General features: G+C 40.8%; 1 protein-coding gene across 2 annotated transcripts; it reads left to right on the top strand.

The window, feature by feature from the left end:
* Positions 1-25,438, top strand: ZDHHC7 (zinc finger DHHC-type palmitoyltransferase 7). 2 transcript variants are annotated; one of them, XM_064160051.1, is made up of 8 exons: positions 1-121; positions 7,140-7,225; positions 11,161-11,483; positions 14,195-14,319; positions 19,779-19,875; positions 20,308-20,389; positions 21,561-21,691; positions 23,186-25,438. In XM_064160051.1, the coding sequence occupies exons 3-8, from the start codon at positions 11,178-11,180 to the stop codon at positions 23,360-23,362; spliced, it is 918 nt and encodes a 305-aa protein (XP_064016121.1). In that variant the 5' UTR covers positions 1-121; positions 7,140-7,225; positions 11,161-11,177; the 3' UTR covers positions 23,363-25,438. The 2 variants fall into 2 exon arrangements, with proteins under 2 accessions (XP_064016121.1, XP_064016122.1); XM_064160052.1 differs by lacking the exon at positions 1-121 and adding an exon at positions 236-319.

The following is a 25,438-nucleotide window of genomic DNA, read 5'->3' as shown; positions in this document are numbered from 1 at the left end:
CGGGCACGGTGGCGGCGGCGGTGACAGTTCAGCGGCGGGGGCTCGGCCCCGGCTCGCCCCACCGCGCCGCCAGCACGGCGCCAGCCGCAGCTCTGAGGGCAGCGGGGCCGCCGCCGCTGAGGTAAATCCACTTCCATTCCCTCTTCGGGTTACCTTCCCTTCACCTAGACGGTTCCTCTCAGGGTGTTCGCCGCCAGTTGCCCGGGCCCGGCCGCTGTCGGTTTTTCTTGTGTTCCCCTCGCGGTTTTGCAGAAGCCTGGCCCCGCGGGGAAGGATGCTGGTGTCCCGGTGACGTCCTGGCGAAGGACGAGCGGGGAAGGTTAGCGGAGATGTTCTCTCCTGGGGCAGGTCGGGCTGAGGGCTGGGCGCCCCGGCAACCTCCGTCCCTGCCGGTGTGGGGCATCAGTTCTTAGTGGGATGTTCCTAAGTCTTGGCTGTGCTCCTGCCTCTTAGCAGGTTATTTAAAATACAGTAACAGTGATCGTTTGTCAGCAGCCATGGAAACAAGCGCACGGAAGTGCCCCCGTGTCCCAGCACGGGTGTCTTGGAGAGTCCCAGCTGCCGGCTTGGGAAGCGAGCACAGGAGGCAGGGACAGCAATCATTTGCCACTCCACGCTTTTCAGGCATGTCCTCGTACTTGCTCAGGGGAGTGCTGCTGGGTTTCCTTGCTTCCAGAAAGGAACAACGGCCCTTAGAGAAAGTGGGAATGCAAATAGTGCACACTCTGGAAAATGAGAGAGTAGCCTCGTACAGCACAGCATGGATGTGAGATGTGCTGTGAAGGAAAGGACTGGGAAATCGTTGTCTGTTTTCTGTGCTACTATACAGTTGTATAAGGGTATCAGGATGCTGAATTAGAGGCACATAACTGTTCACTTTGCCAAAGACATAATTAGGTTGAAGTCACTGTGGCAGTTCACATTAGCAGGCTTAAATTAGATCTTTTGAAGTGGATGCTCTCCGGCTTTGAACAATGTACAGATAAAGTAAAGCCGGAACTGGTTCATTAGTAAATGAAACTGATGTAAACTTTGAGTGGTTTTAGATTAAAGTTAAATAGCTTAAAGCTCTTTGTGGCCAGAAGAAATTGGTAATATTTCTCATCTCTTTAAAACTTTCTTGGTTTTGCTCTGACATGGTATATTTTGTATCATATATATATGATGGATTTCTTTTTTATGCTTTTCATGAAGACAGAACTTGTAAGGAAAGTAAATTGTCAGGATCCTGCAGCAGCTGAAAGACTGAGGACAAAGAATGTTGAAGAAGTGTGAGGCTTTATTCGTGTCTGATATGAGGAACTATTGAGACAGAAGCTTGAATGCTCACTTAATTGATAGTGACAATTGCTGGTGATAATAGTGCACCTTTGATCTATGAAAGATATGATATATCTTTGCTCTAGCTTACTTTCTGGAACCTGGAAGGATGTGGATACGGGTTGAATCTGACAGAAAAATGTTCTTGCCAACCTGAGACCATAGTGCAGTCAGTAAATGTGACACCCAAACTATGCTCAACTGGAGTGTGAGGATACAGTGTGTGTATTGGTAAATGTAGAAATTGCAATTACTGTGATTCATCCAATTGCTGTTGGCAAGGTAGGAAAATTTTCAATTTCCACGTAACAAAACTGATACTGGTTTAAGCATTTAGCCTTCTGGAGCGTAATTGAATTTGAGTGTGAGGCTCTGTTCCAAAAGAGGTAACATACAAAGCCCAACCATAGATTGTGTACAGGCCCTTCTATCAAGTAAGGTTGTTCTCTAATCCAGAAGTGTGCTGTCTTTGCTGTTGTAGCTCAGTGTGTGTATTAGAAGGTGTTGTAACTCAATTCACGTATTAGAAAGTGTTTTGATTTGGGGCAGCAAAGTCTCATGAAATACATTTTCTTTGACTTCCACATCTGTGGGGGGAGTAAATCTCTTACCAGACACTCTCTTACCAGGCATCTCAGAATGTACTTTAATGTTTCCATTAAACAATTCCAGTGTTTTTCTGTGACCTTGTACTTACTGTATAAGAAGAGAATAGCTTCAAACTTGATTGTGTATGTACTTACTGAAAATTGTCTGTTGAGTATGCTGCCAGGTGTTTGCACACAAACAGCATCATATTTTTGACTTGTTTCCACTGTAAAGTGTCACTATATGCCTGCAGTAGAGCAGATGTGGGTGAGTACAAAGAAGGGCTGCAAGGCATAAACAGGAAATCAATGAGAGAAATATGGTACAACAAGGATTTGGAAAGATGATGAGCTGTGCTGCTGAGGGTAGGGGATAACAGTTGAGGATAAGTTAATAACATTTTGGGGTTCTATCATGGTTTGCCATCACAAGCTATTTCAGTCACTTTCTTCCAGAGTTGTGTGCACTGTTACATGTGTTCCAGATCCTTGAAATTTGCCATATCTCTTTGGAATTAGAAATAGCAGAAGTTGGGTCTGTTAGGGCTAAATTGTTGTTGTTGATGGACTCATTCATTTGAATACTTCCTACTCCAGCTGTTCGTTTATGTTGTGGTTGCTGAGAAAGGTCAACTGAAGCCTTGTCAGAGTGATTCCTTGTACAGAGCCGAACTGCTGCTGGGGCTGAGCTGAAGGGTTTTCTGTGCACTTCCTGGGTGATGTGAGCATTGGAGTAGTTTGTTTGCTAGATTGGTCACTGAGATGATGAATCAAGCCACGGTTTACTTATTAAATGGCTTTGCAGTTTGGATTGCATGTATCTGTCATAAAAAGTAGGTTATTCACCTAAATTAGGCATGGTTATATCTAGACGTTATCTGAGGGATGTTTACCTGTCAGCAGTGAATGGTCCAAATTGTCCATGGAATTGGCTGCGGTAGGAGGTGTGTCCGTCATGCTTACTTAAAATTTCTGTAGTTGTTGAAGTTAATGTTTATACTGTAACCTTTTAGTGAGACTGCAGCTCTGTGATTTTGACTGGCCACCAGTGCAGTGCTTTCGAGGTAGGATTTAAATCCATCATGTGTAAGGACTGCAGGATTATTAGTCTGATGTGTAATATCTGTTAGTGTCCTTACAACTATTGACTTACCAGAATGCAATCAGAAGTGTTGAAATAAAAGCATTAATCTTTATTGTGTTGTAACTGAAATATGAGGAACCTTAGGAACTGTCTGGTGTATAGCTTGAAGGGAAAAGCAACTGAAAAAAGATGTGGGCTTTTAGAGCTAATGAATTTTAGCCTGTACATAAATTATTACCTCTATGTCTGTTTTCTTACAGTAGAGTTTTTCCTTTCTTTTTCCTCAAAAGAATAGCAGGGCAAAGGACTGTGCTTAACCCTGAAGTGCCCTTTTTTTAGTTTAATTGGCAGTACAGAGGCCTCATGATACAATCAGTTGTATGGTATCATTCATCTTCTTAATACCCTTGAGAACCTTCTTCCAGTAAACTTAGAGAAGGGAGGCTTGCTTCTGCAGTGGATTTTCTTTAGCTCTGTTGCAAAACTTTAAACATCTTAGACACAGTAATTTTATAAGTTATCATGACTCTGTAATGTAGCATCTTCATTGTTTGGGTTTGTTTTTTCTTCCAATAATATATCTGCATTTTAGAACAATGCTTCATTAACAGTGTTCTGCAAGATAATGAGACATTCTCAACCTGAGAATTTCAGATAACACCTGAGAGTGGAACAGCATCAGATTAGATTTGATATAATCCCCTTTACAAACAGATGACATTTTGCATGAGGCATTGAATAATTTAGTGTTATCTTCCAGTGATAGATAAAGATCTTTAAAGGTCAAATTAAAAGCTATTGCTTGGCATGTTAGAGATTGAAGTGTCATTTTGCTGGAGGTTTGTGCTCTAAGCACACATACAGCAAAGACTCGGTGTAAATTGGATTAGGACAAGCATTGAAGCAAATAAATGAATAGTCTAAAGGAAAGCTGTGGGCATCTCAGTGGGGATGCTCAGCTTTTTACCATGTCGAAGTACTGCTGTTCAAGCGCTGATCCTCTTGAAGGAGACCATGATGGGGGGTAATACAGTAGGCAGCTAGAGAAGAGAACATGCAGGAGGAGCAGGGGAGGGAGAGAGCACATGAGAATGACTAAATCTATTATTCTTGCAAAGCTAAACTGTGGTGACACTTCCACCTAAACCAATAACTGATGAGACTACAATAAACACTGCGATTTTGCACAGAATTGCATTTAGCTGACCGAACAAATCACGTCACTGTCTTGTCAATGAATTCTCTGTTAGCAACTTGAAATGATTACTCTGACTTTAATATCTCACCTGCAGAGGCTTTGCATGTCGTCTTCTATTGCTTGTCACCTTCCACTCAGAGAGCGGGTGGGTGACATTGCAAATTAACTGATAACACTCAACATATCTTCTTGGGTGTTTCTGCTTGGCTTCCGTGAAATGCCATGCCAATGACAACTTAATGATTGTGGATTTCATAATATTGTGAAAACTTGTTTAACAAAAGTATAAAAGCTATTAGTAAAGCAAAACAGAAAGCAATCAATGGCTTCATGCAGTTATGTCTGCATAATAAGTACTCACATTACCTTTCAGGCTTGCAATTGAATATATGAATGTGTTTATGTAAGATAAAAGGCTTCTCATTTTCAAGGGAAGTCTGCACTCATCTAATGCCCCAGGAAAACTAGAAAATGTGTACTTAAGAACACCATCAGTGGTGTTGTATCTGAGATATTTTTTGTAACAAGCTAGTTTCAGGAGCCTTCCTTTTACAAGTAAGTGGCTTTGTATTTTCAGTAGCTATTAAATGTCAGAATCCCTACAGTAACCTCAAAGTAATTTAAATTAACCTTCCAACAAATCAAGTGAGGCTTCCACAGCACAAAGCTTATTTTAAATACTTATAAAGAAGATAGCTGAAGAAATAAGTGTTTCATTAGCCAACTTTAATCACACATAGAGTCAAATTACCTACTCCTAGCTAGCCATCTTAAGGTGTACTGTGTAAGGCAAGAAAATTGGGGATTTAATTGCCAGACATTATAGTTTGCAGCAGGACTGGATGAGGGAGCAGACTGGCAATCAATGATGTTGTGCAGAGCAGGGGTACAACCTCAGTTTTCCAGACACCAAATACAGCAATGATTTTTGTGCAGCATGTGTATGATAGCTAACTTTTCTAGTCAGAAACTCAGGCCCACACCTCTTCTGTTCTCTTCCCCAAATAGAAATCTAACTCAAGGTTCAGTGCTGTAGTCTATGCCATGTGGTGTTTTCCAGAAGCTTCAAAGCATTTTCAAGTTTTGAAGTACCTGGTTTTCTAAGTAAAATAAATTCCTCCTCCTATTCTTTCATTATGAAAAAAGAAATCTTCTACACTTCTAAATCAGTTGATGCTCACTTAGCACAATGTGTTGTATTTGAGTAATTTGTCCTTGTGAAAAGGAGGGAATGTGATTCGAGACCATGGAACATTTGTCTTGTCAAATGAAGCATAGTTAGAACAGCTTAGCTTCTATTTCAGTATCTTAAGTTGCATGGTAATTATTTACCTATATGGTAAATTCTAGCAAGCAGAACTTTTTAGGTGTATATTCCCTCTTGGCATAGTTGTGGGCCATTTTGTTTTCTTTGCAGATTCTGGAATGAGTAGCTGCTGTATTAGGAATTGGCCATCTAGCTCTAAGTGCAGGGTGCTGCACTTTGGCCACAACAACCCCATGCAGAGATACAGGCTGGGGTCGGAGTGGCTGAGAGCAGCCAGACAGAGAGGGATCTGTGGATGCTGATTGATACCCGCCTGAACATGAGCCAGCAGTGTGCCCAGGTGGCCAAGAGAGCCAGTGGCATCCTGGCCTGCATCAGGAATGGTGTGGTCAGCAGGAGCAGGGAGGTCATTCTGCCCCTGTACTCTGCACTGGTTAGACCACACCTTGAGTATTGTGTGCAGCTCTGGGCCCCCCCAGTTTAGGAGGGACATTGAGATGCTTGAGCATGTCCAGAGAAGGGTGACAAGGCTGGTGAGAGGCCTTGAGCACAGCCCTACGAGGAGAGGCTGAGGGAGCTGGGATTGGTTAGCCTGGAGAAGAGGAGGCTCAGGGGTGACCTTATTGCTGTCTACATCTACCTGAGGGGAGGTTGTGGCCAGGGGGAGGTTGCTCTCTTCTCTCATGTGACCAACACCAGAACGAGAGGACACAGCCTCAGGCTGCACCAGGGGAAATTTAGGCTGGAGGTGAGGAGAAAGTTCTTCACTGAGAGAGTCATTGGACACTGGAATGGGCTGCCCGGGGAGGTGGTGGAGTCGCCGTCCCTGGGGCTGTTCAAGGCAGAATTGGACATGGCACTTGGTGCCATGGTCTAGCCTTGAGCTCTGTGGTGAAGGGTTGGACTTGATGATCTATGAGGTCTCTTCCAACCTTGATGATACTGTGATAGGTCTAGTAATTAGAGTTAAAATAGTTTTTTTCCTACCTTATCTTACAATTATAAAAATAGTGGCAAAGTCTGTTGTCAATAACCTGCTACCAAAAACCTTGCTGTAAGATATGAAGACAGTCAAGTAAGATGACTATTTTTTTCATACTCTTAGTCATGTTTTTTCCATATTTTTGCATATTTCTTAGTCATAGAGGAGTGGAAAACAGCAAGAAGCAGGAGGTCTTAGGATACATGAATCTGTAGTGCTAAACTCTGGGTATCAACTCAAATAATCAGCAAGACAGATAATGTTTTCCTTGGAACACTATTTATAGAGATTTTTTAGTTTGTTCTTTGATAGCTTAACCTAAAAGTTTGTTCCTGTTGGAGAGAAGCCTGTTTGCTGAAGTACATTCAGTATATTTCACAGTATCACAGTATCACAGTATCACAGTATCACCAAGGTTGGAAGAGACCTCACAGATCATCAAGTCCAACCCTTTACCACAGTGCCCAAGGCTAGACCATGGCACCAAGTGCCACATCCAACCTTGCCTTGAACTGCCCCAGGGACGACGACTCCACCACCTCCCCAGGCAGCCCATTCCAGTGCCTAATGACTCTCTCAGTGAAGAACTTTCTCCTCACCTCAAAGTGCTACTTACTGTCTATGAATATAATTTGTCATTAATGCTATTTTCTTGATGAATCAAGAGGGCTTTGCTAATCAGCTCGTTGATGTCATTTCAGATTACATCAGATATGACTATGTGAATAGCCTGGGATAGCCCAAAGGAAGGACATGATGTCAGAATAGCATACAAAACATTTGTGAGGTATGTGTTGTGTTTTATTCTGTTGTCCTAAGAAATTTCTTTCTCGTCTTTAATGCAGTTAAACAAAATTAAAACAGTAGTTTTATGACACTTCATTTGTATGTCGAAGGAGTTTCTTGCACAGTTGACCTCAGATTCTTCACGTGCACAAATAATGATTTTTTGTTTCCAGAATCTTGTTGCCTATTCTCATTCAAAAGAATTTATTTGAGCAACTGAAAACTTGCCTTGATTGAAAAATAATTGTGTATTTCTGCTGAAGTATTGCACCTTAGCTGGAAGGAATTCCAAATGTGCATTCTACAAGGAGTTACAGAATAGGGAGATTGGTTTTGATTCATTGATTCCTCTCAGACACTTCAATTTTTCTGTGCAGCAGGAGGTCCTGAAGGAGTGGAGTTTCTAAATAATGCTTTGGTGGGGAAAAAAAAAACATCTATTTTGTTTGAAACAAAAAAAAAAGTTCCAAATTACTTAAAAAGATAAAACTGGGAGAAAAATACTAAAAATAAAATGGAAAAAGATGGTACTTTGCCATTGTGGATTTCATTGAATTTATCTTGAATGTGAGTTTACAAAACTAGGATTTGCCAGTGAAAAATATGCTTCAAATAAGTACTGGCATATGGGTGCACTGCACTTGACTCTTTCTGCAGTGCTGCCACTTACTTCTTTAGAAGTTTGGCTATTTGGAGCATTTTGTGAGGTGTTTTGTGTGTATGATAACTTTGTCAGCTCTTCATATACTTTGAAGCTTAAAGTTTATTGTATGGACTTTTTTTCTGGGTCTTTTTTGAGAGAGAAAAATGAGACAATAATGTGTCTTAGAAGCTTTATGTGCCCATTTTGGATGAAATAATAGCTCATTTGCCTTGTTATCTTCATATTCCAGCTGCTATTTATGCAGGCTTCATGAAACTGGAATTTTCTTTAAGTCTTGATGGCAAGGAGTGGTTGGTGTCCCAAAATGCTCTTGAAATTAATTTGCATAGATTATGATTTTAACTGTAAATATACAGAAAGATTAGGATAACTGAAAAGAGCCTTTATCTAAGTTAAGTTAAGCTTGAATTGATTTTAAGGGAGGTAAAGTTTATTCTTTTCTGGTGTATTTTTCTAGTATGTGATTACTTTTATCCATGCCTTAGTACCTGCATTCTGGTAAGAGGGGGGACTTTTATGTTGAAAAAAACAAACTAAAAATCCCCAACATGTGTTGGGGCAGTGTTACTGCTAGGAATTGTAATATTGCATTGTTAATGCTTAGATCCAAGTACCAGAGCTGTATTTCAGGTATGTTTTGCAGCCATGGAACATAGCCCACACTGAACTGTATCCTGTAAGTATCTTAGCTCTTTTCAGTGTTGCTCTGGGATCTCTACACTGCAGTTTGCACATGCTTGCTTTCAGTTCTAGTCTCTTGCATTATTCCTGCCTTAATTCTGTCATTAAGGTTTAAGGATCAGGAAGATTAAGTGGACAGAAAACGTTTATGTGATTCCTGGTAAATAGGACTGAGAGCTTTTTAGAGTTTAGAAGAACAAAAACTATCCCAGAATGAGTCTTTATACCTGGTAACAGCCACTTTGACCATTTTAGACTAACAAAGTGATCCTATATTCAGGGTTCTTGGGATGTAAATTGAAGTGCCATAGTTTGTGTATAAGGCTTGCATTAATAAGGGGGAAAAAACAGAGACTTCTACACGGTTGTCATCAATCAATAGAAACGCTTTCAAGTTTCTCTCAGGCATGGCCTCTGATAGCATGAATCAATATGAATTTTAGAACACCATATACTTTTAAAGTAGCTGGCTGTTCTTGATGCATAATGTTTAAGGTTTCATTTCTCTCCTGTTTGTTCCTAGCACTTCAGTTCTCCTATTCTGTACCTTTGCTCGTTAGAGATGTCTGGAAAATAATTCTGTTTTCATGAAAACTATTAAGGTTTCAAAGCTTGTTTTTGTTCCATGTTGGAATGGCAACAAAGCCCTAAAAGAGTTTTGATGAAATGAAATTAATGTGTTCTTTGAAAAGCTGACTTGTGTAAACCATTGCCATGCTTGTTTAACCACTACCATTTGTTTCCCTTAAGTTTGGTCTGAACTGGGACCGTTTTGTAAGTAGTCCAATATATTTTTGTGACAGGTTTGTGGGTTTTTCAACACAATAGCACTTTTGTCAACAAATGTAACTGCCTTCTGATTTGCTGTGGGGTTTTTTTTGCTGTGAACAATATGCTAGAACAGCTTTCTTTCCATTCTGGTTTTAACTTAAGCTCATCACTGGGATGGTGGAGCAGTATGAAAAGTCAAATGTCTGGTGTGCTGACTTGCTGTTTTCTGGGAGACATGAGCTGTAATTTAATGAATTTAACTTCTCATTGTAGTTTGAGATAAGAGAAAGATGTTGCATTTTTAACTAAAGAGGAAGAATGATTTATGTGCACAGCAAGATGGAAATGAAACTGTTCTAAAATCCCTTTGTCAGGCATTGAAGTTGCATGATTACAATGGGCTGACCCTGGCTAGATGCCAGGTGCCCACCAAATCTACTTTATTACTACCTTCCTAAGCTGGTCAGAGGAGAGAAATTATAACAAAAGGCTTGTGGGTCAAGATAAGGGCAGAGAGAGATCACTCACCGATTACTGTCATGGGCAAAACAGACTCAGCATGGGGGAAATTAATTTACTACCAATTAAGCCAGGGTAGGATAATGAGAAACAAACCCTACATGTTCAAACACCTTCTCCCTGGGCTGAACTCTCAAACTCTCCAGTTTCTCCTGCCAAAGCAGTACAGGGAGATGGGAAATAGATGTTGCAGTCACTTCATCATATGTTATCCTTGCTGCTCTATCCTCCTCAGGGGGAGGACTCCTTATACTTTTCCCTTCCCTGTTCCAGTGTGTGGTGCTTCATGAGGGATAGTCCTCCGTTAACTTCTCTAGCACGGCCCTTCCCATGGACAACATTCCTTCTTGAACTGCTCCAGCAGTTCCTCTCCAGCAGATTTGCTTCCATGGTGTGGGGTCTTCTGTGGAGACTTTCAAAACTCATCTGGATATGTTGCTGTGCAGCCTGCTCCAGGCATACCCATGTTAGCAAGAGGGTTGGACTAGATGATCTGCAGAGGTCCCTTCCAACCGCTGCCATTCCGTGTGCAGTCCTTTAGGAATAGACTGCTGCAACAGAAGTTCCCCACAGTGTAACAGGTCCTGCCAGCAAACCTGCCACCATGAGCTCCCATCTCTCCATGGATCTTTCCAGGAGCCTCCTTTGGGCATCCATGTACTCTGGTCTTGGATCCTCCATGGGCTGCAGGTGGATATCTGCTCTACTGTGAACTTTCGAGAGCTGCAGTGGTACAACCTGCTTCACCATGGTCTTCACCTCAAGCTGCAGGGCCTGGGCCACCTACTGCTCCTTATTCACCTACCTTTGTCTCTGCAGAAGTGTTTCTCTCACATACTATCATTCCTCACTCCTCTTTCCAACTGCAGTTCCACAGGGATTTTTTCCTCCTTTCTTAAATAGGTTTTCTCATAGATGCTGCCACCATTGCTGCTGGGCTCAGCCTTAGTCAGTGACAGGTCTGTCTTGGAGCCATGTGGCATTGATTCTGTTGGAGGGAAGCTTCTAGCAGAAGCCACCCTTGTAGCCTTGCTACTACCAAAACTCTGCCACACAAACCCAATACAATGATTAATTAAAACACTTACAGAATTATAAAACTCAGTAAAGGAGGACACTTTGTCGGTGACTATTTCTCATTGATGGAAATAGTTTATCTAGCCATAGACATGTTCAGGTTTTGATAAAATAAATCTCAGTAATCTATTTTGAACTTGGATATATCCATTTCATTTTCCAGAAATAAGAAGGGAGAGCCATCAACATTTCCAGTGTCTTAATGGTATCTTTGCTTCCTGCAGGGCAAGGCCAGAAAACCATGCAGTCATCAGGGCACAGGTTCCGTGATGTTGAGCACCACCCGCTTCTTGCTGAAAATGACAGCTACGATTCCTCTTCCTCAGAGGCTGACATGGCAGAGAGGGTTTGGTTCATCCGAGATGGCTGTGGTATGGTCTGTGCTATAATGACATGGCTCCTGGTTGTCTATGCAGACTTCGTAGTGACTTTTGTCATGTTGCTGCCTTCCAAAGACTTTTGGTACTCTGTGATCAACGGCGTTCTCTTTAACTGCTTGGCAGTGCTAGCTTTGTCTTCACATCTGAGAACTATGTTAACTGATCCAGTAAGTATGCAATCCTTCCTTGAGCTTGGATTTTCTCTCCTGTACCTCACCATCTGCAGAGAAACTTGGAGATGTGGTATCAGTCTTCTGCTGCTAGGAAAAGCGGCGTTAGATACCGTCCCTTCTTCTTGAGGGTTTTGAATCTGTACTTTTCCTGTTGTTCTATTAAGGAAACCATAAATCATTTTTGACTTGAGGAACAGACAGTATAAAATTCATTTATAAAGGGAGAGATGGACTCATGAGAAGTACAGTTTATTTGGAGAATATTAACCCAGGCTAATAAACTTAATTACTAATAAAGTGAGCCTCATAAGCTTTAGTCTTTTCTGTCCTAACTTAGTTGTTTGTTTCTTTGTCAGATATATTTTCAGAACTTCACAAGAAGTTCTAGCTTCATCCTGTCTTATCATTTGAAATTTATCTTTCATTTATGACACATGAAAGAACTTTCTGAGGTAGACTGAGGAAAAACCCCAGTCACATAGTGGCAGAAATCAAAAACTGTGTGAATTGTGCATTATTGTGTTTAGATGTTTGGAGTCAATATGGGGAAGGGGGGTTTGAGTTGAACCTACACAGTAGGTGTACTCATTTCTTAGGCCTTTTACTCTTCAAGAGCTCAAGAGATGAAATTGTTTGTGTTGCACTAAAATCTATTACTCTTTTGGGGAAATAAATCTGGGGAGAGAGAGGTGAGAGAAGAAACATCTACTTCCTGCAGGTTTCTGAGGTAGTGACACGGGATGTGCTCAAAAAAGCCAGCAGGGTATTGCAGTTAATGATTTTCCAGATGTTAGATTTACTTTTGAGCCCACGCCCAGTGATGAAATGTTAGGACTTCTACAAGTTGTGACAGCTCAAAAAGTTCCTGAATTAAGGTTAGATAGGTTGAAAATACAGCCTGGTAAAACTGTGTCATTTTAGACCTTTGCAGTTCTTTAGGGGTAAAACTTGATAAAAATTGAGATGATTCACTATGTTTTTTTCTCCACTCCTTTCCTGCTGACTTGCAGAATGGAAGACAAAACTGTGTGATAGAAACTAAGTTTGAAGGGGAAAAAAAAGGAGTAAACTGCCTCAAAACACATGGGAATCAAATTTACCTATCACTCTAAAAATAGATGTTTCATTGAAAGAAATCGATGACCGTCAGAGACTATGAGTGATGGGTTTGACATACAGCATGTTTTTAGCAGCAAAATGCTAAAAGCATGGCTAAATTTACCAGCCTTAGTGATAGGTGAATGTGAGATGTGTTTAAGCAGAAATGTACCTGGAAGGAGGTAAATTTGTGCTTTAGGAGCTCTCTGTGAGATAATTGACTGTGTTTACACCCATGAATTAACTTCAGTGAGAACATTTTTTTATTACAGAAACCACTTCAGAAATAAAACATTAGAGTGTTTAAGAAACTCTCTGGGTTTGTGCCTCTCCAAAGGCCAGCTGGCTCAGGTTTGAAGCACCACTTAGGCAGAGAGTCCATCTAGGGCACGACTCGGGCTATGTCTTAGGCAATACAAGCACAGGATTGTTATTCCAGTCCACAGGCAACAAAAACTTGGTGCTTAAGTAGAGAAGTGTTTTGCAATTGAATCTGAAGACAGGTTTCTTAATCCTGTCCCCAGAACTTCTTAAGGTGTCTGTGTAGAGTGCTGATGTTGCCAGTGAACCTCTTTAGAATGAGAAATAATTGCAGAATGTTGCAAAAGATTTTTATTCAACCTGGAGAAGGTTATCCCTGTGCGAAGTAAGTTCTAGCCTGAAAGTTGGTTTGGAAAGATTCATTGCACTTTGATTTCACAACCCAGTTTGTTTTACAATCACTTCCTGCCACAGATAAGCCTTTAGTTCTATAAATAAGCAAGGTAACAGTGGCACTGCCCATTATTTTCTTCTTACAAATCTGAATTCTAGTCTCATGAGGCTCTAGATTAATCTCGTTACTGGAAGAAGCAATCCTGTCTAATATTCCTGTCCATTCATCATCTTCAATCTCTGGTGCAGCTCTGTGGCAAATAGCTCAGAGTACCAATCACTAAACTCTAATTTCTTTTCCTGATAGGTTATTTTTTATTTCTGGATTGGTTCCTTTGACCATTTACCATGTAGCCACCCAAACTTTCACAGCAGCAGAAGGCAGCAGAGCATGCTAGATGTAAGATAAAGAAGCCAGTGGTGGTTCATGCTGGTAGTGTTCAAGCTAAAAGTTTAAGTGTAAAAGAAAAAAGGATAACTGTTGGTTCTCAGAAGCTTGTCTACGTGAGGCAGGTGGATAAATCTTGGATTCAGAGGTTTGAAATAAAAGAGTTCCAATAGATGTTGCTAAATTTGTGGATGGGTTGGGCTAATCAAACATCACAATCGTGTACTGCTTTCAGTAATGCTTGTTTAGAGTAACTTCTCAGTTACTGCAGTGTAAAGATGTCTTCCTCTTCATTTTATGTATGTTGGTGGCAGTAGAATCTATTAGAATTATGCTAATATTTGGCCAGAGATGAGTGGTGCTGAAATGAAGCTGAGTTTGAGGTCAAGCAGAGGTAATTTATTCATTTGGAAGTGATTCTGGCTTGTGGTGGAATAACTGTGAATACATGAATTTATTTCAGCAGTTATCTTGAGATTACTGGTATGAAGGCTAGAAAATGTGTTTTTAAATGCTCTTGAACAATGTTAAGAAGCTTTCTCTCCTTTAATTGAAATGATTTCAGGGGGCTGTACCCAAAGGAAATGCCACTAAAGAATATATGGATAATTTACAATTGAAACCAGGAGAAGTGATCTACAAATGTCCCAAGTGCTGTAGTATCAAACCTGAACGTGCACATCACTGCAGGTAGGCCATGATGCTCTTCAGACAGTCTTGGAATAATGATTATGATATTTGTGGGGTTTGTCCCATGAATTTCTTTTGATATGCAATAAACTTTCAAATTCAGGCACTGCAGAGTGTTTTATTAAGGTATTGTGGACAAAAATGAATGTGGAAGATGGGAAAGAGGCAGAGACTCAAGAGTTTTTAAACATAATTGTACTGTGGTGTCTTAAATACATTTTGAGCTGTGAATACTTTTTTTTCCTCTGCATCATTCTAATTGTTGTGCCCATGCAGGGCAAAGCAATGAATCTCAAGGACATTTCTGATGGAAGCTGAGTTAAGAAATGACTCCTGCAATCTTAAATGAAGAAAATACAGATTACTTTGAAACTGTCACTTTAATGTGTGTCTTCTTGCCTTTGTAGTGTGACATTTGAAGTTAGATGTGAATTGGCAGATGATTTTCCCAAAGCTGTGTGTATAATTGTTTCAATGCGCTTCTGCTTAATGAAGATTCATTTTAATAAGGCCAGAAGTGATGGTAATGTGAACTCAACATGCTATGGAAGAGATAGTAAATGCATCCATTTTTAATTAATTCTCAATCTTTTGGGTTTTTAGGCACTGTGGATATGCATTTGTAATGTGTATTGTGTGAGAGTTGAAAATAGATATGCCTGCATAATCGAGACTTACATAAATATGTAAATGTTTCTGGTGGCTCTGTCTAGGTGTGAGGAGTGATGTGTATTGAGCTGTGTGGTGTATGAAATTCAAGTCTGTGAGCTAGTGCCCATCAAAGGAACAGTGAAGTCTTGTCAGGACTCTCAAATTATTCTGTAAATGTGTGGTTTCTAAATTAAATGTCTCAGTGCGTGTCACTTAGCTGTGTGAAAGTTATGGCTGAGGAGCTATTTCCATTATAAATACTCAGCCTTGGCACTGGGGCCTTGTTCTTCTCTCAGATGTGAGTGGGTTTTTGTGGCTGGAGTGTGAAGGGAGACGTTTCATGCATAAACAGTCAAGTATGGAATTATCTTCAATGAGTTTATCTGTATTGTGGGTTAGCTCTTGTGTGGGTGCAAGTACCAAGCCTGCCTTCATGTGCAACGAGTTGGTTCTGGCTGGCCTTACTAGCTTTGGTAGACTGTTAGATGAACACAAGCTGTCCTGATTGCACAGTGGCCTGGGGCTGGAAGCAGGACATCTGCTTTCCTGCACCAGAACATAAGCTGTTCGTCTCTGGGGATCCAAATGAGCTTTTTGCAGTCTGCTCAGATGTCCTGGCAGCATGTTCATCAAATGTACAGGGACACCTGAGAGCCTGTGCTGAGTGTAGATCTTGCTAATCGTCTCATCTCAGATTTAGGCTGGTTCCTATAGAGACTTTGCAGGTATCTTTGTAAAGTGTTAATCACATTTTCAGTCTTGGTAGGATTTATTAATTAGGAAGTAGCACTAAATGAAGACATCTTATGCATATGAGCAAAAGAGCTGGGCTATTGGAAGGCCTAGAGCCCATATAGCTGCACAGCTCTGTGTGGACAATGCTTATCTGTTACACCTGAAGCTAACAACTTTATAGCTTTCAGACCAGCCCTGCAGAATCCCTCGGGTGCATCTGGGCTATCCTCAGCAGGCGCTCTGACCTCGGATATTACAGTAACCTCTGGTCCCAGTACAGTAACCTCTTGTCCCAGTTAAGGTGATGCTGATTGGGAAATAATTTATTTGTGGAAGAGGAATGACAACAAATTAATTAGAGACTTCAAATACATTGTTTAGAGCAAGAATTTGAGTGATGTTTATTATTACAGCAGAGCAAGAATGGGCAGTGTCTGCAGTGAAGAAAATCTGTGATGCTTTCATAGGGTTTTTTTCCCTAACCACTGGGATCTGCCTTCACACGTCTTGTGAATTGCTTTGTTTTTTATGCCTTGGTAAAATATGCTGTGAGATGTTCCACACAAGGACAAAGGATGCATTTTGGTGCTTGCAGAGTGGCTTCACCAAACATCTGAAAGTCAGAGTGTGTGTTTCCTTTTTTGTGAGCCCACTGTTGTGTTTTTCTCAGCAGTTGGATGTCTGGTTTGATTGCCTTTGATTCTGTTACTCGTACTTTATGTACTACTAGTAGTTACTGTTGGCTTTTCTTTAATGAAACAAGTAATTTTTTTTTCAGTGTCCTGAATGTTGAATGCATACTTCATAGATGCATGGACTGGAAACCAGCTACTAGGATCGATTCTTTGCCATAGATTTAGCGCTAAAAAAGATTTCTTTGATTATACTGGAAACTTTTCATTGGTTTCCAAACCTATTCCAAGGACATCAAAAGGATGGTCTAGAGTCTCAAGTAGCCACAGTGGCAATTTGCTGATAGAAGAGACTTGAACATGGAAATTGAAGTTGGTTCCTGTTGGGAAATACTGAACACTAAAAGCCACAGTGCATGTTTAGAGTAGTAAATTATTAACAGAAGAGCCTCTTACAATGTAGTTATGAAAATTGTTGTGCAACACTGCAGCAGAAGTTCTTCTGAGGAAGAAAAGTAATTTCCTAATACACTTCAGTGATGGAGAGGAGAACAAAACCCTTTTCATTTACAGCTAAAAGTAAACAGAGAATCTACTAAGCAGTTAACATTTTCAGTGTAAGGAAGAGACTTCCCACTGAAGGAAGAGAGCTGTCGTTATCTCCAGCCTATTCTGGGTGCCTGTATTTGTGTGGGGGAAAACTGTTACTCATAATGAAACCACTCAGATGTTTATGAATTTCTCTTATCTAGACCAGTTTCTCTCAAGCCATTAACTGTGTCTTTCTGAATTTTATCTTTGGCATTCAGAATGTAATTGCACCTGCAGTTGCCTGAGTGCATTCAGTACCACTGGCAAGCTGCAGAAGATTTTCCTTTGTCCACAGCTGCTTGTTCTCGCTACCATTATTGCTCCTTCCTCTTGCGTGAGCATTCATGCACAGTGCAGTGACCCAGCTTCCATCTAATGGAGTGACTTCCCCAAACTCTTGCCACCCAAACGTCTGTGCTTGGACAGAGGAAGGACTAGAATACAAGTGACAGGAGTAGGAAGAAGCCAGAACCACTGTTTTAAGCGTTGCTGTGAGTTTGCTGGCTGGAAGTGTTTGGTGAATTGTGGGGTGAGATTAGAAATGAAGGCAAGGTTCCAGACATCTGATGCCTTGAAGAGCTCTGTGTGGGCTTATGAGAAATAGTGAATGAACAAATGTAAGTATCACAGTATCACAAAGTCCTACCCACCTCACATTCTCCAGTGTTGGTCTTGATTGAGTCTGGATATGATTTTACTTACCAATTCACAGTAATATTCTCTTTAGAGTGAGAGTAAACATTCCTTGTTACATTAGGAGACATGGTTGAAAGTGGTAAGTGGAGTTAGCTCACCTTTCACAGAGCTTGGGAAATTACCTAGAGGCTGAATTTCAGAGGCAGCAGAATGTAATGAGTTTTGGAGAGCTTTCTAAATGCCTTCTCTTGAACCATACATGTTTCTTCACCAAAGAATTATTTCAGTGTTTAGTTATGGTGCTGGGGTTTTGATACATAACTGGCTCTATTTAAAGAGTACTTTGCATCAGAGGATGAATCATCTTTAATGTCCACAAAACAAGAGGCAGTGGGAATGTAGGGGCTGGGTTATGATAGCTCAGGGCAAAGGGAGCTTCAGACAAGCAGTGGGAGACTTGTGATTCTTTCATATAACTTGCACAGGAGAATGTTCTGCCCCTTCCCAAATCACTTTATAATCATGCTTATGTGATGAATAAGAAACTATTTTGTGCCTTGGAGCATTGACTTTTTTTTTTCCCCACGTGGCCCACTTTATTCACTCTAGTGACAACAGATTAACTTTGCTTCGTGTCTTGTCACCACAGCACACATAGATACACACACAAATGAGAATGTCTCAAAACCAAAGCGTTTTTAACAACAGTGCCTGCAGCTTTTTTAGGCTGAAATTAAAATACTTAGTTTTTGGCTGTTCTGCAGGAAAACCTGGACCACTTGGAGTGTGTGGCTGCCTGAAGTACAAAGCTAGGAAAATGAAATATCAGCATTATTTAAACTATTGATTTATTGAAGAACTTCAACACCTGCTGGAAGTGATGTGTTTCTCATGCATAAATGTTCATGTTTGGCTGCAGGTGGACCTAAATATAAGAGGAGTGAGCCCTCTGATGCTATAGCAGGTGTAAAATGGAGTTACTGAAATATCTGACTTTGCTTTCTGGAAATAACCTTGACTGAAAACTGGGTCAATTAGTTGCAGAACTAGCAAAGAACGGTGTTTAAGTATTCATTGACAAGCAGGCAAAGAATTTCTGGGTTTGTTTATGTTGAGGAGGCAAGGTGTGACACCTTGTAAGCTGCTATTTAGCTTTGATTGCATCTCTTTACAGTTGTGTGGCCAGTTGAAACCTAGAGTGACAATTTCCGTCTTAAAATGTGCACTTTTGTCTCTTTTCTGTTCATAAATTCAATTTACAGCTTGAAAGTCTGTGAATTTGATATAATATGTACTTTGTCTAAGAAGTCTTCTCCAGAAGGGAAGGGATTTTTTTAATACTGAATCTAGAAAGAACCAAAGCTTTGCTCATTTAGTGCCACAGGTATCTGAAACAAGTGGATGATTTACTGGATTGTATGTTTGGATGTACACTGATTCTCATATTAATGAGTGTATTGAGTATGTATTGAGTGGCTTTCATGAGGAATGATGTGGAGAGGTAATGGTTATAGATTCTCCTTGATGTACCCAATCTATATTGACAACACATTCAAGAGGGACAGGGATCTGCTGGAGAGAGTTCCAACAGAGAAGGGGAACTTGAACATCTGTCCTGTGAAGAAAAACTGAGAGACTTGGGGCTGTTCAGTCTTCAGAGGAGAAGGTTAAGAGGGCACCTTATTAAGATCTATAAATATCTGAGGGGTGGGTGTCAAGATGAAATTGCCAACCTCTTTTCAGTGGTGCCCAGTGGTAGCACAAAGATATAAGCTGGAACCTAGGAAGTTCCACTTCAACTTGAGGAGAAGCTTCTTCACTGTGAGGGTGACAGAGCAGTGGAGTGGGCTTTCCAGAGAGGTTGTGGAATCTCCTCTGGAGAGATTCCAAGCCCATCTGGATGTGTTCCTGTGTGGCCTGCCCTAGGTGATCCTGCTCGAGCAGAGGGGTTGGACTCGATCTCCAGAGGTGCCTCTCAGCCATTCTGCGATAGTACTACTTCCCTTTCATCAAGCATATGTTATTTTGCAACATTCAGCAGCTGAGTTGTAAGCGTTTCTGTAAAGAAATGCAAATGAAATCACTGTTTGCAGTTTGTCAGGGAAGATTTCAGCACATCACCATATGACCACTGGCTACGCCTGTTGCTGTTTTGCTACATCAAAACACAAAGCATTGTTTCTCAACAGAACTCTTCTCTTCTTTTTCCTTCAGTATTTGCAAACGATGTATTCGAAAGATGGATCACCACTGCCCCTGGGTGAATAATTGTGTGGGGGAGAAGAATCAGAGGTTTTTTGTTCTGTTTACGGTAAGTGAACAGCAGCAGCAGCTTGATCTCAGTGTGAACCTACCTCGACTGTAACAATTTCGGTTGTGCTTAGTACTGAGTGCTGCCTTCAATTGTTTTGTGGTGTTTGTTTTATTTCCCTTCTGTGCAAGCCATTCTGCAAGCAGGAAGATACTTCTGCTCGTAGTCATTTTAATCCTGAGAGAGGAGCTGTTATTTCAAACTGCCTTCATTTTGTTGTGTTTTAGATAGTAACAGTTAGTGAAGTAGCGCTGCGATTTAGTGAGCTAATCCTTCAGCTTTTGTTGTTGCCCACGGTTTTAGATTCAAGCTTAACTGGAGTTTGTTTTTACATCATAGTATTGAATTAAACTGTAATGGGAAATGTCTGAAAGCAATGTCTGCTTTACTAATGGGCAGCAGTCAAAAGTAAGCACTTTCTCTTATTTCCAGATGTACATAGCCCTAATTTCAGCTCATGCGCTCGTACTGTGTGGGTTTCAGTTCTTCTCCTGTGTCCGAGGGCAGTGGACTGGTAAGCAAATACTTAACTTTCACTCTCATAATCTAGATATTAAGGCAGAGTCATAACATCCCACCTATTTCAGTCCCATTATTAACAGGACTTCAATCTTTTGAAAGTGAGGTCCTGAAAATATTTCCTATCTGCTTACCCATCTCTTTTTCCTTTGCTTTAGTCATTCACTGTAAGAGCTGTGGCTGTCAAGGGCATTCTCACTCCCATTCCACATAGTAAAAATTTACTACCTCGGTAATAGGAAGGAAACAGCTGGCCCTCAACCACCTCAGCACTATATTACCCAAAGCTGCCAGCTGGGCTTTGTGTGTCCCACCACAATTCTGTGAACAACAGCTGAAACTTAAACAAATTTCCCCCTCATTCTGTTAGTAGAATCACTGTGGGGCTCCTGTGGAAAAGAAATGTCCTGAACTGCCCCAGTTGTTTGCTTAGGCCTCTGACTTGCATTTCTTAATGTTCCAATGTGCCAGAGCTTATTCTGATCTTTTGACAGATGGTGGGTTGATCATATGTTATTCCTGGTACCTGAAGTGACTGCTTTTTGATGGATATTCCATTAAATAGATGGATTTACAGTCTGTTTTCCACTTGAAACAATCTGCATCCCATATACTATCCCATTTCTTCTCTGTTTAACTGTAATTTTGTTAATTAGTTGACCAGAGGATTCCAGAGCTCTGGCTGTAAGTGGAAGTTAGAACCTGTGTGATGAATTAAAAAGCATAATACAGCAATTGCAGGAAAATGGAACATCTGGATTAACTGCCAAGTCAGAGCTGACAGTGGGGATGGTTTTTACAACGTTTGTCATGCATGAAACATCAAACTGCTCTCACCTTTCTATTTGTGCCATTCTGAGGACTGAAATTGTCTCCTATGCAGTCATTTATCTGATGCCCTTGAAATACTGCAGCAGGATTGCAGGAATGCAGTACTGTGTGCTTTGTAGGAAGCCTAAAAGGTTGCTTCCTTAAAGTTCTTTGTTTCCTTGGGCAGCAAATTAAGCTGCTGCAGTGCTGGAAGTGAGAAGTTTGTGTTAATTGTGAAATCTTGTTTTAAGTGTCAGATATTTACTTTTTTATTGCTGTTTGTTGCAGGGAAGATGTCTCAGTTTGAACACACTGTGTAGGTTGTATTAACTTATTTACATATATGGTTTTTGCAGAGTGCAGTGACTTCTCCCCACCTGTAACTGTGATCCTGATGATCTTCTTGTGCCTTGAGGGTTTTCTGTTTCTCACTTTCACTGCAGTCATGTTTGGCACCCAAATCCACTCAATATGCAATGATGAAACGGTAAAGACTTCTGCTTTTCTATGCTCTAATGATTACTCTAGGAGGATGTGATGAGGTACTGATTTATTTGCATGAAAGGAGGCTCTTATTGTGGAGAAACCCCCCAGATCTGAAAGAGCTCATAATTTCTCTTGTCTGCAGTTGTAAGGATTGAAATACTTCTGTGGGATTTGCTTTTTAACAAAAATTCTTTCATTATTTACTTTTCTGACTTGAATTTTATAATTAGGTTTTCACCTAAAATTGTACAACCTCTGGCTTCAGTTTGGACTTTCACTGCTCAACTCTCACACGCTCCTGATATGTGTGATGAGAAACGTCTGCTCTCTTGTATCAACACTTCACACTGTTCTCTACTTGGATGCACTTCATTAGTAGAGTATAACCATTGTTTGGAGCTTACCCTTAGGTGTGCAGTGTTAAACTTTGGCTTACACTCACTCCAAGAAAGACATTGTGGTGATATCCAAAGAGCAGCAAATCTGGTGAAGGGTGTAGAGCTCAACTCTTGTAAGGAGCAGCTGAGGGAGCTGGAGTTGTTCAGCCTGGAAAAAAGGAGGCTTGAAGGCAGGCCTTCTGGCTCTCTACAACTCCCTAAATGGAGGTTGGATCCAGGTGGGAGTTCATCTGTTCTTCCAAGGAACAAGCAACAGGACAAGTAAAAACAACCCAGGAGAAGGAGCAATTTCTTCCTCAAAAGGGTTGTCAAGCCCTGACCAAGGCTGTCCAAGGCAGTGATGAAGTCCCCATCCCTGAAGGGATTGATAAAGCCATGCAGATGTGGTACTGAGGGGCATGTTTTAGTGGTGACCTGACAGTGCTGGGTTAATGGATTTGATGATCTTAAAGGTCTTTTCCGAACCAAACGATTCTGTGATTCTCTTCTATGATTTTTATGAGGCTGTTTTGTGATGGATAATTGACTGGAAACCATGAATTTGCATCTTGTGATTGTTCAGAGGTTTTCTCATGTGAGACTGTTTGCAAGTGTATCTCTGTCCTCTAGAGTAACTGTGAAACACCATTGGTAAATGTCCAACTTCATTAGTGGGAAGTAGGAAAAATGATCATCAAAAGAATGCGTTTGGGAGCGCAAGCCTTGCTTCAGTAATTGCAGCACAAGAGCCTTCCTGGAAGCCTTCTTGTCTGGTTCTTTCATTAACTGAGTAAACAACTTCTAATGTAGGTTATTGCCTGTAGGTCTTCCTACTGTAACATCAGCTTGTCTGCTCATTCTGCCCTTGCAGGGGCAAATGCTTCTTGTGGGCTAAATGCTCATAGGGCTAAATTAGCCATTCTTGGAATGATTAAATCATTTTGGTTGGAAAATACCTTTAAGATCACCAAGTCCTACCGAAAAATTCTTCCTTAAAAAAGTAAAGAACAGTAAGAAACTACTCAGCTCCCTGGCAAAACAGCCATCAGTTTTCTAACTGCTGTTAGACTTGACTGCATTCCAGACTTCTCAGTGTTCCTGCATATCTGTTTCTACAGGAGATTGAAAGACTGAAGAGTGAAAAGCCAACCTGGGAGAGGAGGCTACGGTGGGAAGGAATGAAATCTGTGTTTGGGGGTCAGCCTTCACTCTTGTGGATCAATCCTTTTGCAGGATTTCGAATCAGGCGACTTCTACTGAGAGCAAAGAAAGGAGGACCTGAGTTTTCTGTTTGAGTCTATGCTGGAACTTGCAAGAATACTATATCATATTTATTTGGGGCCAGAGAAGTCTGTCTGCATATGATCTGTGACCAGGTGGAACTGAGACCAGACATTTGCTTGTAGCAAGCAGTGTTTTATACGTTTATCGTCACAGACATCTCATTAACTTTCAGAGACATGAACTGGATCTGCAGTGGTCTTTACAGCAGGATTGCAAAGGAAAAGCACGTGGTCACACTAAAGAAGCCAAATGTTGTCATGCTACTGTAATTTATTTTATGAGATTACCCATTTTTGTTAAACCCTTTTTATTTGATAAATGTTTTGGGGAATTACCTGTGTGGGGTTTTGGGTTTTTTTTTTAACACATAGGTGCAGTTGTCAATCATAAGGAAGAGCAGTATGGTGAAAGTTGATCTCAATTGAGACCTAGCCTTCTAAATCCAGTTTTCAGGGAATAGGGGTTTGTTCCATTACAATTTCTATTTCAGCTTGTCGTAATAAACAGAGCTGTACTCTTGTGTCCCACTTCAGGCACACATTCCTCATATGCAAGTGATTCAAAAGACTGGTGCACACAACAGCATAACACATCAGAGGCACTGTTACACCCCTGCCAAATGTCTTCCCAGGCTCACAAAAGCATGTCTTGTCCTTGGCAGTATTAATCTCATGGCATTTAGGTAAGTTCTGATTCTTAAGTAAACAACACTTTTAGCTAGTGGCTGCAGGTCACATTCTGCTCTCAGATACACATCTCCAGTTCTTCATGCATTGATTCTAGAGGAACTGAAGTGTAGGTGTTTGAGGAACAGATTTAGTCCTCTGTGCAGGGATGAGTGGGACCAGTGACTGTGTCCTGCGTGAGATTAAAATGAATGTACAAGTGGTTGGAGTTAATTAACTGAAAAGTGCTGTCTTTGTAAGGTCTTGCTCTGCCCCTTTTTTACTGTACAGACTTTTCATAGAAGGAAGGCTATTAACTTAATAATCCCTTAACAAAGACATGAGAGAAGGATGAGGGAGGTTGCCTCTTCCTCAGGTACAACAGAGCTTAAATATAGAAGCATCTACAATAGAAAGGCTTATTTTGAACTCCACCATTTTCCAGCTAAAATGGCTTTAAAGAAATGAGAGCAATATAGATCTAGAACTGCTTCACGTGGGCCTGACAAACAACAGTAGTGCTAAGAAATGTTCATAGATCTGCAAGTAATGAAATACAAGCTCTAAGTAATGAAATTCAGCTCAAAGTGGATTCTTTAAAGATGACATTTAGACTATTTTTGTATTAGGGTTAATCTATAAATTACTGACAATATCAATGATAAAGCAGGAGCCTTGATACATAGCTTGAAATCGTGCCTAGAAAGTTAATAGCTCCCTGGTTTGGGACTTGCCTTAAAATTGTCCTGTTCTTGCTTTTGCTTCGCCAGTAGCACTGATGCTCTGTCCCACCTCAAGCAGTTCAATGTGTTGAAGAAGTTTGCCTACTACAGAAGCTGTAATTCCTTTTTCTCAGTGGCCTGCTCCTCCTTTTCTTTGTAACTGTTTGTGACATCTGGATTCCAGCTTCACCAGGTTTTACACCAGTGGGTGGGTGGAATTACTAAGGGATCCATCTGTCATCTATGGCCCTGTGAACAAAACTGTGCAATACTCTTGTAATATGCTCATTTTGCTTGGGGGGTGGTGTGTGATACTGGAGAAGTTCTAGGTGGACATAGCCAACGACTTCACAGTCAGGTGAACAAAACTACATCTCGTGTAACCGAGGGGAAATCTGGAAGTTCTACAAGAATCTTGGCATATTCAGTTGCACATCTTGAAGATTGGGGGGGGGGTTGATGTGTCTGGCTTTGTCATGAGGCTCCTAATGTGTATATTGTTCAATAAACTCTTCCTGATGAGAATCAGAAACTATCACTTCGAGCAGTTGAACCCTGTGACTTAGCAAGTGCGTGTGTGGAATCAGGTTTCCTTGGCTTTTCAAACCCGTGTTATGTTGTAATTTTTTAATGTAAAAAGGAAAAAAAAAAAAAAGAAAGGAAAAAAAAAGAGAAAATAAAGTCATGAATTGAAGTCTTA

Source organism: Pogoniulus pusillus, chromosome 20 (genome assembly GCF_015220805.1).
Source record: "Pogoniulus pusillus isolate bPogPus1 chromosome 20, bPogPus1.pri, whole genome shotgun sequence".
In the NCBI taxonomy this organism is placed as follows: domain Eukaryota; kingdom Metazoa; phylum Chordata; class Aves; order Piciformes; family Lybiidae; genus Pogoniulus; species Pogoniulus pusillus.
Note: the sequence above shows the minus strand (reverse complement) of the source record. Positions and strands in the feature narration are given on the sequence as shown.

What these genes read in the sequence shown, in the direction of transcription:
- ZDHHC7 (XM_064160051.1), top strand. Translation starts at nt 11,178, where the DNA reads ATGCAGTCATCAGGGCACAGGTTCCGTGATGTTGAGCACCACCCGCTT. An exon ending in GAACTATGTTAACTGATCCA is followed by an intron (nt 11,484 to 14,194) that starts GTAAGTATGCAA and finishes AAATGATTTCAG; the next exon opens with GGGGCTGTACCCAAAGGAAA. An exon ending in CAATATGCAATGATGAAACG is followed by an intron (nt 21,692 to 23,185) that starts GTAAAGACTTCT and finishes CTGTTTCTACAG; the next exon opens with GAGATTGAAAGACTGAAGAG.